The 13982-nt window shown below is 50.5% G+C and overlaps 1 protein-coding gene across 6 annotated transcripts in view; it reads right to left on the bottom strand.

The window, feature by feature from the left end:
- The window catches only part of SGMS1 (sphingomyelin synthase 1), a 173799-nt gene that overhangs the window by 9663 nt on the left and 150154 nt on the right, over positions 1-13982 (bottom strand). For all 6 annotated transcript variants that reach the window (XM_031956970.1, XM_031956971.1, XM_031956969.1 and 3 more), the window contains 2 exons: positions 7688-8527; positions 1998-2115 (listed from right to left, as the gene is read on the bottom strand). In XM_031956970.1, coding sequence (XP_031812830.1) covers positions 1998-2115; positions 7688-8304 — 735 coding nt within the window. In that variant the 5' untranslated portion in view covers positions 8305-8527. The remainder of the gene's footprint in view (positions 1-1997; positions 2116-7687; positions 8528-13982) is intronic.

Here is a 13982-nt window from a genome sequence, read left to right on the forward strand (position 1 = left end):
GGCCAAGATGGGCCATGGAACGAGAGGAACGCAAGTCACTCTGCGGCTGGACGCTCCTCGGGGACCCGGGGGAGAGGGGTCTCGTGCCAAGCAGAGCTCGCACTCGGAGCACTCCAGGAGGGAGGACTCGCACTCTCCAGACCCTCTGCGGCATTTCAGCTCGAAGGTAAGCAGCAGTTTTAAATCCTGTTACATCTGCAAGCAGACACACATGGGTGCGCCGTGCATGGCCATCAAACAAGAGCCCAATGAGCCCGATTCTCCCAATGCCACGGCACACGCTCAGGGGACATTTCTTTTCCTCTGGGAGAACAACGCTTGGTGCATCAAAAAAAGGGAGCTTTGAAGCCCCCATCACTGGGAAGTCCCTAACTGTACAACGTGAGGCAGCAGGTGGCCCCCGTCTGCCCTCACCAACCGCACACGTGTGCACATGCACATACAAACACATGTGTGCAATGTACATACACATACACACACGTGTACATCCCCCTCTCCCCCAGGAAGATTGGTCACCTTTAGCCCAAAGCTCTGCTGATTTATAGCCATGGTTCACACGAATCTCCCAGGACCAAAGAAGCACAAAATAAGGAACCACAATCCCAACAAGAGCTGTGATCTCCACGTTGCCAGCAATGCGCCAGGCTCTGAGCACTGCTCTTCCCAAATATTCTCTTCACAACAATCAGTGCTGTTATTATCCCCATTTACAGTTAAAGAAACTGAGGCAAAGAGGAACTGATTTTCCCGGGGACACACAGCTACTAAGTGTCAGAGGTTGGGTTGGAACTCAGTTCCTGACTCCAGGCCCGGTGCTCTATCCTGGGCCACGCAGCTGACTCTGCTGTGGAAGGGACCAAAGAAGGACAGACTTAGAAATAATCTAGCTGAGCCCTCTCCCTCTACAGAGGAGGAAACTGAGGGTGGTCCTGGGTCCTCCTTGTGGTAAACGGCAGGGCCTGGGTCTCCTAGCTGCCAAGTCAGTATTCTCCCTGTTGCCCTGAAGACAGTAAGCACTTAATATATGCTCATTTCCTCTTTCACCAAGAAAAATAAGAAACAGAAGGGCCTTTGAGCCTTTGAATCAAACACTCTGTCCCTCTCCCCTCACGGCCTCATGGCCATCAGCATCACCACTTCAGGTGTACTAATGGTTAATCCACACTCTCTGGGCAATCCCCCCCACTTACTTCATCCATCACCCAACCTACACCTTTCTCAAGTGAGGACACAGAACGGCGGCAATCCTGAAATACCACCCAGAGACCCAGCGGTCTTCATTCCTGAACAACCAGTTGGGTAAGCTCGTGGGCCAGTGACGGCAGGGAGTGGCGCTAACCAAGCCCAAGCCCATTCCTCCTGACACCTTCTAAATGTGTCTCCTGGGCAGAAACGCCAAGCGGGGGAAGGCCATTTTTGCAACCAAACCCAAAAAATAAAATAAAGATATGTAAAATAGAATAAAGATAAATAAAAATTTTTAAAGGTAAAGAAGAGAAAAAATGAGGAAGGAAAGGGAAAGTAAGAGGAAAAAAGCACATTGAAATCTCCAATTGATTTTTAACATCTTAACAAATGGTTGTTAAGAAATGCAACTTCTGGGCCCATAAATAATCGGGATAAGTTAAGGCTGAAAGGTGCAGGACTTCTTCACAGTACATCAAATGAGAATTCTCTGGAGAAAAGTTGATAAGAATGCCCATTTAAAAAAAAAATAGGGGGTAGTTAGTACTGTGGATAAGAGCACTGAAACTAAGTCAAAAGGACCCGAGTTCAAATCCGACCTCAGACATTTAGCTAGCTGTGTGATCCTAGATAAGTCACTTAACCCTAATTGCCTTACCCCTCCCCCCCCAAAAAATAAGATCCAGCAGTTGGGGATACCTCAGATAAGCAATGAATGATGATGGAGAAACAGGACAGAATTATAAAAGACCCCAGGTCATTGGAGAGGCGCCCGACACAAAGTACAAATCCCAGCAAGAATGGATGGTTACCTTCGGAGAACAGTTGAAATGCATGCTGGGTACTGGAAGGGTGGTTACATACATGGTGATACACCGGTACAGGTACAGCGTGCCAACTAAGAAGAAAAATCTTCGGCTAATGATGGACCTGGAGGAAAGGGAAAAGCACATCTCACTCTGAGCAAACACATTCCACAGGATTAACAACTTGGGAGTTTTCCATTGCCTGAGTATTTGGTAGTTGAGGACTTGAGGGGACCCTCCCAAGGTTGAGTCCAGAATTCAGAAGCTTCTCACAGCCCGGACTATGGCGACCCAATGAGCTAAAAGGCATGTCAGAAATGAGAAACCTTGGCAGCTCTCCTGAAGTGCCCACCCCTTCTTGGAAGGGAGAAAGAAGAAAAAAATTTGCTCCTCTTCTAGACTTCTCACATACTCTCTCCTCCCCACGCTGTATGTATTAGGGAATTTGCTCAACCTGGCAGTCTCTTCCTGCCTCTGTGAGCCTCAATCTGACCTCTCGCAACCCTTAATTTCTATGGAGCCAAATTCTGGTGCACTTCTTAAAGGAAATTCTTCCTGATCTCTCCCTCCTCAAACTATCAGGCATTCATTTATATGTACAAACCTCACACCTCCTGCTAATTCAGAACTTTCAGGTTTGCCAAGCACTTCTCATGTGGTAATGAGCCTGTGTGGTACTTGCTATTATAAAATCCCCATTTTACAGATAAGAAAACTGAGGCACAGAGTTTACACAAAGAGTTTTCAAAATGAAGTCAAGTGTTCCTGACTCCAATCTAATGTTCTATCCCAAAAAGGGCCTTGAGAACCCTTTGGTTTTTCATCTCATCTCTAAATGATATGAAATGCAGGGTTGGATCACCATTTATTGACATGAACTAAGCATGGATTGAAGATAAAAAACAAGGACATTTCCTCCCACAGACTACATTTTCCAGTTAATCCTTCCCAGAACTTAAAACCTCTGGATCCCTCCTCAGGACAGTCACCATTTACAAACCCCCTCCCCTCCAGCCCCTCCACCAGTTCACATTCACACTCATCTTCAATAGTCCACGCTTTGCTCCCTTCCCATGAATCTGTGATCAGATTGCAGGGGATGTTCCCATACATCCATGGCTTGAAACCCATCACCTGAAACTCGCATCCACAGCCTTCCTGAGTCAGTCACAGCTGCTTTCATTTGTTATCACAAGGATATGAGTTGGGGGCAGCAGACTCTGAGGTTTCTTCCCAGATAACAAAGACCAATGCCTCAGTTCATTTATTCTAGAGCACTGGGTGGGATTCTACTGGCAATTCCATTGGATGTGAGAGAAGACAAAGATGGCTCCCTTGGCACAGTGGCAAGACAAGGGATTTAAAAATCAACAGGAAGGTCTCCAACGTGTTAGGCAGAATCTCAAAGATTGAATGAAAAAAGTATCCCTTATGTGATTTCTGTTATATGTCGAGTACTATTTCAAACATGGTGGATAAAAATACAAAAAAAGAAGGCAGTCTTAGTGGCAGGAAACCTGCACTAAGCACACAGTAGATACTTAATAAATTTCTATTGACTAAAAAGGAATTATGGGAAACCATGAACAAAAGTTGCCTGGGAAAACCGGATTTGATCTGTTCTTCTTGGCCCCAGAAGAAAGAACTAGGAGCTATACTTAGGGTTGCGCCTTCAAGAAAACTGACTTGAAATTGGAGCCATCCCAAATTGGAACAGGAAGCTTCAGGAGGGGTTGGGATCTCCCTTGGGGACTATGTTCAAAGGCTGGATGACCTTTCCAAAGAAGGGAGTCTTTGGGCTGGACTGGATGACCTCAGAGGTCCCATCCCCTCTGAGATTCTTAGATAATCCTTTCCCGGTTAGGTGAAGCATTAACAAACAAAGAGTGCTAAAATCTAAGACATGAAGCGTGCCGGTGAACATGGCAAGCACGGCCCTCATCAGATCAAAAGCTCTTCAGAACAAAAGCCATGTATCTTGCAGAAACAGTCCCACTGATTCACGTCCTGCCAAAGCGGGGGGGGGCGGGGGGAGGCTCTGGTGGGCTTGTCACGTAGACACTCAAACAGCCACCTGAGGACCCTGATGGCCCGGATGGCTCGGAGCTTTCTTGAGCCTGGACCTTCTCCTCTGCCTGTGACTGGACTTGCAGCTGTGAAGGCCCTGCCAGCAGCTGACCAAGAGGTCCTGGGCCCTCCTCCGGGTGACATGTCCCTTCCTCAGAGTGAAAGCTTCCAGGGCCTGACTCGTTCTTCTATTTGTATCCCCAGACTTTAGGATAATGACTAAGTCCTTCAGAAGGGTTTCTCCATTCACTCACTGATTCACTTTAGCCCAATAATAAGGCATACGTCAGAAAATGAGGGTTCTAGAATCTAGTCCAGTCTAGAACAAAATAATCACAAAAGCACATGTGCGCACCAGACCAAGCGCTCGGACATCCTAGCCAGTTCCTCAAAAAGCACCCTCTCCCTGGGCTCAAGACAAAGGAGATAATATATCCAAAGTACTTTGCAACCCTTAAATCGCTACATAAATGTCAGCTATTATTATCAATGTTTATTAATTGAGGTCATTTGTTACCGTGATGTATTGTTCATATAGAGACAATGAGTTAAGAGCCAAGACAACAAGTTAAGAGCTAAGACAATGAGTTAAGACATCTGGAGCTCCCCAAATCTTATGGAGTTATTTGACTCTCTGGAGCTCCCTGTGATTTATGATCTTAAGTTTATTTGCCTCCAAGGACACGGGCATCACTGCCAGCCACATCTCAGGGGAATTGGCAAAGGATCAGGAATGGACAGCGCCAGCCATGGTTTCCTGAGGATTAGCCACAGGGAAGGAAGGGCAAAGCCCCAGGGGTCTCCCTACAGACAGATTTCTCTGCTGGGTCCACCAGCCACCCTTCCTTTCTTCCCTCTCTATCACTGGACCAAGGTTCTAGGAAACCCCTTCAATAGCAGAATATGGGATTCAGAGAAGGAAATGATTCATCAACTGACAAACATATATTAGATGCCTACTGTGTACCAGGAAGGCTGAGGGGGTGAAGATGCAAGTTTGCCTCAGTTTCCTCATCTGTAAAATGAGCTGAGAGGGAAATGTATCTTTGCCAAGAAAACCCGACTCGGGATCACAAAGAGTCAGGCTTGAACAGCAACAACCTTGTGCCTTCTCTAGTTTCATGGGGTCCTTCAAAATGGGGACATTTCAATCCCCCAATTTCCCACTTTCCCAACATAGCTCCTCCCTTCTTGCCACTTAAAGGTCTGCTTCTGATCCATTTCCAGGGGAGCTTTTAGAACCATGAGAAAACAGAATTCTAATCTTTTAGTCCAACCCTCTTCACCAATGAGGAAAACAAGACCCAGAAACATGCAAGACGTAACCCAAAGCCACAGGGGTCACAAAGCCAGCCTTGACCCCCAATCTTCCCACTACATCATACTCCCTCTCCAAGAAGCAGATTTTCTACAACACAACAGTGCAGAGCACTTAGCACAGTGCCTGGTACACAGTAGGTGCTTAATAAGTGTTTACTGACTGAGACAACTGCTGGAAGAGGCTTTAGGCAGCTGGTCCAACCCTGCCATCTGAGAGAAGGGAGATTGCCCCCGACTTATTAAATGAACAGTGACGTCTATTCTGTTGCTATGAAAATCATCATAGAGAGAGGAAGGTACAGAGAAGCTTGCTCGGGCCCAGAATCCCCAGCCCCATCGCTGCTTTAGCTCCTCGCAGCCTTCCTTTCTTCCTCAGGAAGGGGACACAGGAGTGTTGGAGCCTCCGGGGAGAAAGATGCAAAATAAACCTTCGAGGGGAATGTCAGAGCCCTGAGAGTCACTGACCCCATGAAGGGGACACGCCGGGCGGCAGCACAACACGGCCCGCTGACCTGGACCACGCTTTCCTGCAGTCACCTGGGGCTCTGGCAAGGGCCCTTGTTTACTTGCCAAGGGTACAATCTGCTCAGCGAGAGGACGGGTTAATGATACACCGAAAAGCAAATTAACTCTCCCCCAAATCTGGGAGTGGGATTTGTTTACCTGTCCTCCTCAAGGACATTACTGACAGCGCCCCAGCCATGCGCTCAGCTTAGGAGAAACAACAGGGAGAGCGCACAACTTGCACTGGCTAGGGACGGAGACATACAGATGAGAACGAGAGTAAGTGCCTACTATGTGCCAGGTATTACTAAGAACAGAAAAATACATATGAGAATGAGAGTGTAAGTGCCTACTACATGCCAAGTATTGGACTAAGAATAGAGAAATACAGATGAGAATGAGGGCAAGTGCCTACTATGTGCCAGTTCCTGGGGACAGAGAAATACAGATGAGAATGAGAGTAAGTGTCTACTATGTGCCAGGTATCGGACTAAGGACAGAGAAATACAGAGGAGAACGAGAGAGTAAGTGCCTACTATGTGTCAGATCCTGGAGGCAGAGATATACAGAAGAGAATGACAAAATAAGTGCCTACTATGTGCCAGGTCCTGGGGACAGAGAAATACAGATGAGAATGAAAGACTAAATGCCTGCTATGTGCCTTGTCCTGGGGACAGAGATACACAGATGAGAGAAAGTGCCTACTACATGCCAGGTCCTGGGGACAGAGATATACAAATGAGAATGAGAGAGTAAGTGCCTACTATGTGCCAGGTCATGGGCCAAGGACAGTCTCTGCAGGCTGGCCTGTATAGCGACCACCTAGAGACAGAGCCTGCTCAGACCCGGCCCCCACTGAGCCCTCGGCTGCTCCAGAGCCTCTGCAAAAGCATCCCCAAGGACGGCATCTTACTTTCCGGGGTCTCGCTTTTCTCCTCTGTGAAATGCGGGACTCAATTCCGTCTATGGCCCTTTCCAGGAGACAGAGAATCTAAAGGCCTCTGGGAATCCTGAAGCGTCTGAAACGTTCTGTATTGGATGCGATTCTGCATCTACTTATGTACGGCTGGAACTGTAGAACTGGTTTCTCAGCAGCCAGGGGGTACAGTGGCTAGAACACCAACCCTGAAGTCAGGAGGACCCGAGTTCAAAACTGGCCTCAGACACTTAACACTTCCTGGGTGTGAGACCCTGGGCAAGTCACTTCCCCCCAATTGTTTCAGCAAAAAAAAAAAAAAAAAATAGGATTGGTTTCTCATCTGTAAAATGGGAATATTCACAATGCCCGCCCCTCGTGCTTTGGTGAGGATCTGATGACGTAAAGCATCTAACTTGGGGAGCTGGGACCGGGCGGCATCTGGGATCCCCCAGCTCTCTTTCCGGTCAGAAATCATTAAGTTCTTTGCAAACCTGAAAGTGCTGAGGAAACTGGCTACTTTTTGGCTTGCTGTGTGAGTGTGTGTGTGTGTGTGTGTGTGGTCAATCGGCCTCCAGGCCGCTGCGGAACAGCCCTGACAGAAATCCTGCTGCTTTCACCCATGTTAGCCTGGGTTTCCTGAATTTCCTGTTTTAATTTTCAAGAGGAAGGATCAGGACTTGAAAGATCAGATCAGCCCCGGGCAGGAAGAGACTCGAACCCGAGCAGATACAGCTAATGTTCGCCCCCCACTCCTTGGTTTTCCGGGGCTCCTTCCCCCCAAACAGAGGCTTCCACCTTTAAAGCAGGAACATCTTCCTGAACCCAAATGTCCCCCCAACCCCAAAGCGGCCTCCAGCCCCCTCTCCCCCCCGCCCCGGCCACTTACTTGTATTTTAGAAGCAACCACTGAATGAACCAGAGGCCTACAAGGATCAAGCCGTTGATTTCGCAGATGGAGAAGGCCCACTGCACCCGGTTAAAATGGTCAAAAAAGGTGTCCGGCAGGGGCGCCTGTGTCTCCTTGGGGGGCACCCGCTCGTGGACGAACGAGATGGTGACCGTGGTGAGCACAAAGCAGCAGAGGGCATACAGGAAGGCCAGCAGAGTCTTGCCCCACTCGCGGGGGTACTGGGAGCGCTCGGGTTCGGGCATGGGGATCTGGATCATCTCCAGGCCGCCCTGGTAGCCGTTGGGCACGCCGTTGTGCTTGGGCTTGCCGCCGGGCACCGGGCCGTTGGCGCTGATGCTCAGGTGCCCGTTGGCGTGCCCGTTCTTGTGGGCCTCCAGGTGGTGCTCCATTTTCAGGGTTTCAATCATGTCCAATAAGCGCTGCCCATTGTCGGAGGAGACCCGGGAGAGTGGGGGCTTGGCGAAGTCCTCCCGCGTGAGGCTGATCAGGTCCTGCCCCGTGTAGTGCCCCAGGGGCTCACAGTATTCGGGCATGGCGTTCTCCAGCAGCCAATCCGTCACCATCTGGGGTGACCAGCAGCCGACCTCCTTCATCGTCCCGGCGGGCAGAGGTCCTCCGCTTCCTTGGCAGTCAGCGGCCCCCGCTCCTCGGGCGGAAGAGGCAGCCCCTCCGCGACCCCTCCATCCCGCGGGCCGAGGGCAGAAACTCGTGTGGCAAGCTGGGCGGGGAGGCGCGCGGACACTTCATGGAGCAGGCCGCACTCTGTGAGCACAGGAGAAAGCCCTCACCTCCTCCTCGGAACCAGGGGTCTTCTCCCTACAGGGGCGAGACACAGGGTCAGAAGGAAGGCCCGCCTCTCCCTTCCCCAGCCTCCCCGACGGCGAGCACTCGAGGGGAACAGAGGGGCAAAAGCTGGAGCCCGCAGCCGGCTCCCCAGTCCCTCACCCTCCACACGCCTGCACTCGGGTCTCCGACTCACTGAGCACCAGAATATCAAAGGCCGGCCTCTGGGAGTCAGAGAGGCAGAAAAGGCAGGGCAGGCACTGCCAGGGCTGATTGTTAAATGATCACCTGAGTATTCAGCACAGGGTCTGGCATTAAGTAGGAGCTTAATCAGTGCTTATTGATTGATTGGGGGTAGGGAAAGGCTAAAAATCAGGACTTGATTTGCTGCTTTGTCTAGTGATAGAGAAGCTCCATAATGAAGATCACACTGAAAAGTCAATTGTTGTGTAGTTCCTCCCTACCCTAAGCTGATTGTAAAATGCCCTCCCTGCACTAACCAGGACACACACAACAGTCACTTTCTAGCCTGGCCTGAGTTCCTGCAGTGGGAGGGGAGGGAGCCCCCTCCTCTCCACATGCAGCCCCCTTTGTTTTGCAGTAAGGATGCTTTCCTGGACACCAAGCCTAAAATTGCCTCTCACCAGGGTCCACCATATTGTTCTTACTGGTCCCCTATGGCAGTGCCCTTCATACCTTTGAAAACAGCCTTTCCTGGTCCCTCATAACTCAATACTTCCCTCTTCTAATTATTTAAATTCATTAAATTTAACTAATTTAACTTGCTTCCCTCGTTTAATTATTTCCATCCTTCCTGGACATGGCCTGTCTGTGCAAGCTGGCCCTGCCTCCCCTGACTGCAGGGGGCCCGGGAGCAGGTTCTGCTCTTCTGGCTGTCCCAGGCCACCTCGAGGGCAAAGTCCTTCCTAAAATGACAGACTCGGTCAGGTCGGTCAGTCATAAAACATGTGTGAAGCACCCACTATGTGCCAGGCACTGGGCCTAGCGCAGGAGATACAAAGGGAAGCAAAGGACCGCGCATAGTCTCCAGGAGCCCACAACCCGACGGAAAAGTCAACGAGCAGATCTGTACAGACAAGTGGCAAAGAGGAAAAGTCATAAAGAACCAGGAACCGGGACCGACTTCCTTTTGCTGGTGAGATTTTATTAGCCGGGAAGGCAAGTGGGCAGAGGAAGAGGGAGATTCTAAACATGGGGGATTCCAAAGAAAAGGACCAAAGCCAAGAGGGGGAGGGTCTTGGAGCAAAGCTACAGGAAGGATGGAAAGGGAGGAGGGGGCAGCTTGTGGAGTAAGGATGCCAACCAGAGCGTGTTGTATGGGACCCTGGAGGTAACATGGAGCCCTGGAGTTCACTGAGGAAGAATGGGGGGAGGGGGGCGGCACAGTCAGGTACGTACACTCTGACAGCTGACTGCAGGATGGATTGGAGTGGGGAGAAGCGGAGGGAAGCTCCCCAGCAGCTACTGCAATAGCCCAAGCGTGAGGTGGGGAGGGTCTGCCCTCCAGAAAATTACTGTCAAGGCAAAAATGAGAGGCCTTGCTCCATGACATCATCCACAAAGTCTTATATTTTATTCCATTTTTAACTTTGAAAAAAACTTAGTAAAAAATAACATCCCACATCCAATTAGGCATTGGGGGAAAATCACTATATAAACTAATCTTTGGCAAATGAGTTTATTTTGCATGGAATACCGAAGATCGTTTTATGACTTATTTTTTGCATTCAGGAAAAAAATGTATCTACACCACAAGCTACTGCTCTTAATGACTTTTAATTAGCCGTGGTGCTAAATGAGATTTGCTCATTCCATTTTATAGAAAAAGAAAATAAAAACTAATAATAGGGCATTTCAAAAGAGAGGCAGGGTAATAATCTAAATGGAAATTTAATGGCTATTTTAAATGCACTACCAGGTATATGGGTATGTATAGAGAAACCGTCATTAAGCATCACACTGAAGAATTGAAAAGAATCCACTTCAGAATGGGAGGATTTTTTTCTTCTCATCTGGAGTCAACAAGGTGAAAATAGATTTGAAAAGATCATTGGTTTAGATTAAATACATATCTTAACTCGGGTGTGTCACGTCACTCTGAGTCAACAAACCCTAAGTAGGTCCCCAAACTCCACGGTATGCCCGGTACGAGATTAAAATGTACTCAAGACATGTTTAACTAAATAAATACAAATGTAGCTGGGGAAGAAAAGCCAGACCTTGGATCAGAGTGGGAAGGGGAAGGGGGGGAAGAGTCAGGGATGGGGAGGAAGCAAATCCAATGAACGTTTCTTAAATATTCACTCTGCATCCGGCGTTGAGCATTGGACAGTTCAATGCCTGGACTCCTGAGGATGGAGGAAGGCCGGACAGACAGGCAAACCGCCCTGGAGCTACGGCCTCCTTCTCCGACACCTCAAGAGATTACATCCTGGAGGGAGGGCACAAGAGGTACCTAAATAGATATATACAACATAGGAACGTAGGAAAGATAATTTCAAGTGGACAAAGTGGGAATAAATGGAGGACATCAAAAAGGGTCTCAAGTAGGTGCAGGATAAAGGAAGCAAGAGATTTCAGGAGGCACCCTCAAGGTAGCTAGTCCTTTTCCTTCTCTGTACCTCAGTTTCCCCATCTCTAAAATGGGAGGGAGTGGAACTAAATGCTCTCCAAAGTCTTTCTTTAAAGTTCCAAATGTAGCTGTGTGACCCTGGGCAAGTCACTTAATCCCAATTGCCTCTGCAAATAAATAAATAAATGAATAGAAATAAATAAAATAAAGTTCCAAATCTCGCGATCCTGGGCAAGCTGACATTTCTGAGCAGGAAGGGAGGGCCTTGGAGATCAGGGGACTTGCCTTCCTTTACGCCTTGCAAACCTGAGAAATGAGGAAAGGAAGGTCAGAGTTTAAATGCCTCTGGCTCCCAAGGGTCCTGGTTCCTGGCAGAGTAGGAAGGAGGCCTCCTGACTCCAGGGTACTTTCCAACGACACCTCCAGTGGCTCAGCCACACTCAAGGAAGTGGAAGAAATGGCTCCAAACAAAGAAACTGGCCAAACTAAAATACCAAGAGGACATTGCCTGTGCCTCCAGCAAACAGCGATCAGAAGAACGGCAAGAAGGGCCTTTCTGTGCCCAGAGTCGGGCCCTAACGTCCCCAGCGATCCCATACTGCCCCTCCACCTGCTATCGGGGAAACCTCAAAGGGGGCAGCCTCAATCCAGGGAGCAAACTCAGTCAGCGAAGCTGCTCATCCAGAAACCCACCTACTACAGAAACAAAGGTTCATCTGGGATCCTTCCGATCAAGGAGCAAAACTGGCCACTCTTGAAAACCAGAAGAAAATTAAGAAGATTCTCTGCAGTGTAACTCTCGCCAACACGGGAAGTAAGAAGCGTCCCCCCAATGCTAATTCTTGTCTAGATTTTAAACACGTCCCTTAACCAGATGCGTCGCCCTCTCAGTCAGCCTCTGGGCCCAGCCCCATTCTCATCAGTGTGGGAGCCGGCGCAGGCCCAAGCGTCAGTCACGGAGCCGATGAGCGAGCTTGTATCTGGGTCTCTGGGACTCTCCGTCTAGAGACTCATCTGGTGTCAAGTGAAAACGCTGAAAAACTTGGTCAAGACCAAGAGGGACCTAGAGGCTGTTACCGCGAGGGTCCGAGAGCTGCCGATGGTCACACACAAACGGACCGAAGTGCTTCATTTAGGAAAAGCTTGATTTGTGCCTCAGACTCAAAGGACTTGCCCAATACCCAACAATGACCAGAAAAGTGGCCAGCACCTGGCTCCCCCCCAAGGAGCCCACCATAAAGTGGCCAGCACGTGGCTCCCCCACAACGAGCCCACCATAAAGTGGCCAGCACGTGGCTCCCCCATAACGAGCCCACTATAAAGTGGCCAGCATGTGGCTCCCCCACAACGAGCCCACCGTAAAGTGGCCAGCACCTGGTTGCCCCCAAGGAGCCCACCATAAAGTGGCCAGCACGTGGCTCCCCCACAACGAGCCCACCATAAAGTGGCCAGCACCTGGCTCCCCCCCAAGGAGCCCACCATAAAGTGGCCAGCACGTGGCTCCCCCACAACGAGCCCACCATAAAGTGGCCAGCACGTGGCTCCCCCACAACGAGCCCACTATAAAGTGGCCAGCATGTGGCTCCCCCCCAACAAGCCCACCGAAAAGTGGCCAGCACCTGGTTGCCCCCAAGGAGCCCACCATAAAGTGGCCAGCACGTGGCTCCCCCTCCAAGGAGCTCACCATAAAGCAGCTGCTCCTGTAAGTCTGACGATAATAATAATAAGGCTGTGCTTGGATTCACTCAGTTGTTCTCAAAGTTAATGGGGGCCACAAGGGGAGATTTTGTACCAGAGGAAGGGAGAGGTGCAGGTGATGAGAACTGAGAGAAGGGGATGGGGAGGAAGGACCCGAGGGAGACAAGATGGTCCCAAGTAGCTGAAGGACGTCACGCGTAGGAGAGAGACCTGCTCTGCTTGGCCCCGGCTGGGGATAGAGTGGGAAAGTGATTTGTCAGAGATCACGGGGAAGGCCTGGATTTGAACTCAGGGCAACTCATAAGCCTGCTTGCAGACCCAGCCCAAGAGAAGCAGAATCTGAGAGACAGAGAGCGAGAGAGAGAGCACCCAGAGGAAAAGGGGTGAGGGGGGAGACAGCACTCGCTCTACATCAATCAGGAAGGGAATAATCATTCCCAGGCCTGGGCCAGAGCTGGGGCAGGTAAGAAGTATCTGGCCCTGGCAGAAGCTTCCGACCTGCTGAGGAGACCGCACTGGCCGTGACCGAGGAGCTCTGCCAGACAGACGGACTTCCTGATGGACAACCTGGGGCCCAGCACCCCTGAGGGGGCCAGCTGCGACCCTAACAGGGCCCGGCGTTCCTAGCGCGGGCACCGGGCACTCCAGGAGGGCAGGGGGCCCACGGGGCTGCAGAGAGAGAAAGAAGATGAGGCTTTGTCAGCAGCCAGGAGCTCCCCAAGGAGGAGGCGGTGGCAGAGGGACATCACCCAGTGTCCTCAGATTAACCTGGACAGTTAATAACCCGAGCACCAGGACACTTTCTTCCACGTTGTATTTCTGGAAAGTGTCCACCCCAGTGGGGGAAGTGAAGTGATCCAAGCCAAGAGCTCCAGCTGGTCAGCTCTCATCTGGCCAGCTGCTGGCCTCTGCCCTCCCACCTTTGGCCCCTCTCCCCCTGGCTGGGACGGAGCAATGGGGGCAGCCACAAGGACTGGCAAAGAGAGGGAAGAGACCAGGAGGGGGCTGGTGACCGACACGTCCCGGGGGGACTATTGGAGGGGGGTTGGGGCCGGGGGGCCGCCCCCCTGCCTCCACTTCCTCACTAACGATAAGGACAATGACCAGCACAACAGCCTCCGAGCTCCTCCAGCCCTCACACGTCCAGCTTTCTGGTTGGTGAGATGACCAGAGGAAGCCCCGTTACAAACGGCCGCC

Source organism: Sarcophilus harrisii, chromosome 2 (genome assembly GCF_902635505.1).
Source record: "Sarcophilus harrisii chromosome 2, mSarHar1.11, whole genome shotgun sequence".
Lineage (NCBI taxonomy): Eukaryota > Metazoa > Chordata > Mammalia > Dasyuromorphia > Dasyuridae > Sarcophilus > Sarcophilus harrisii.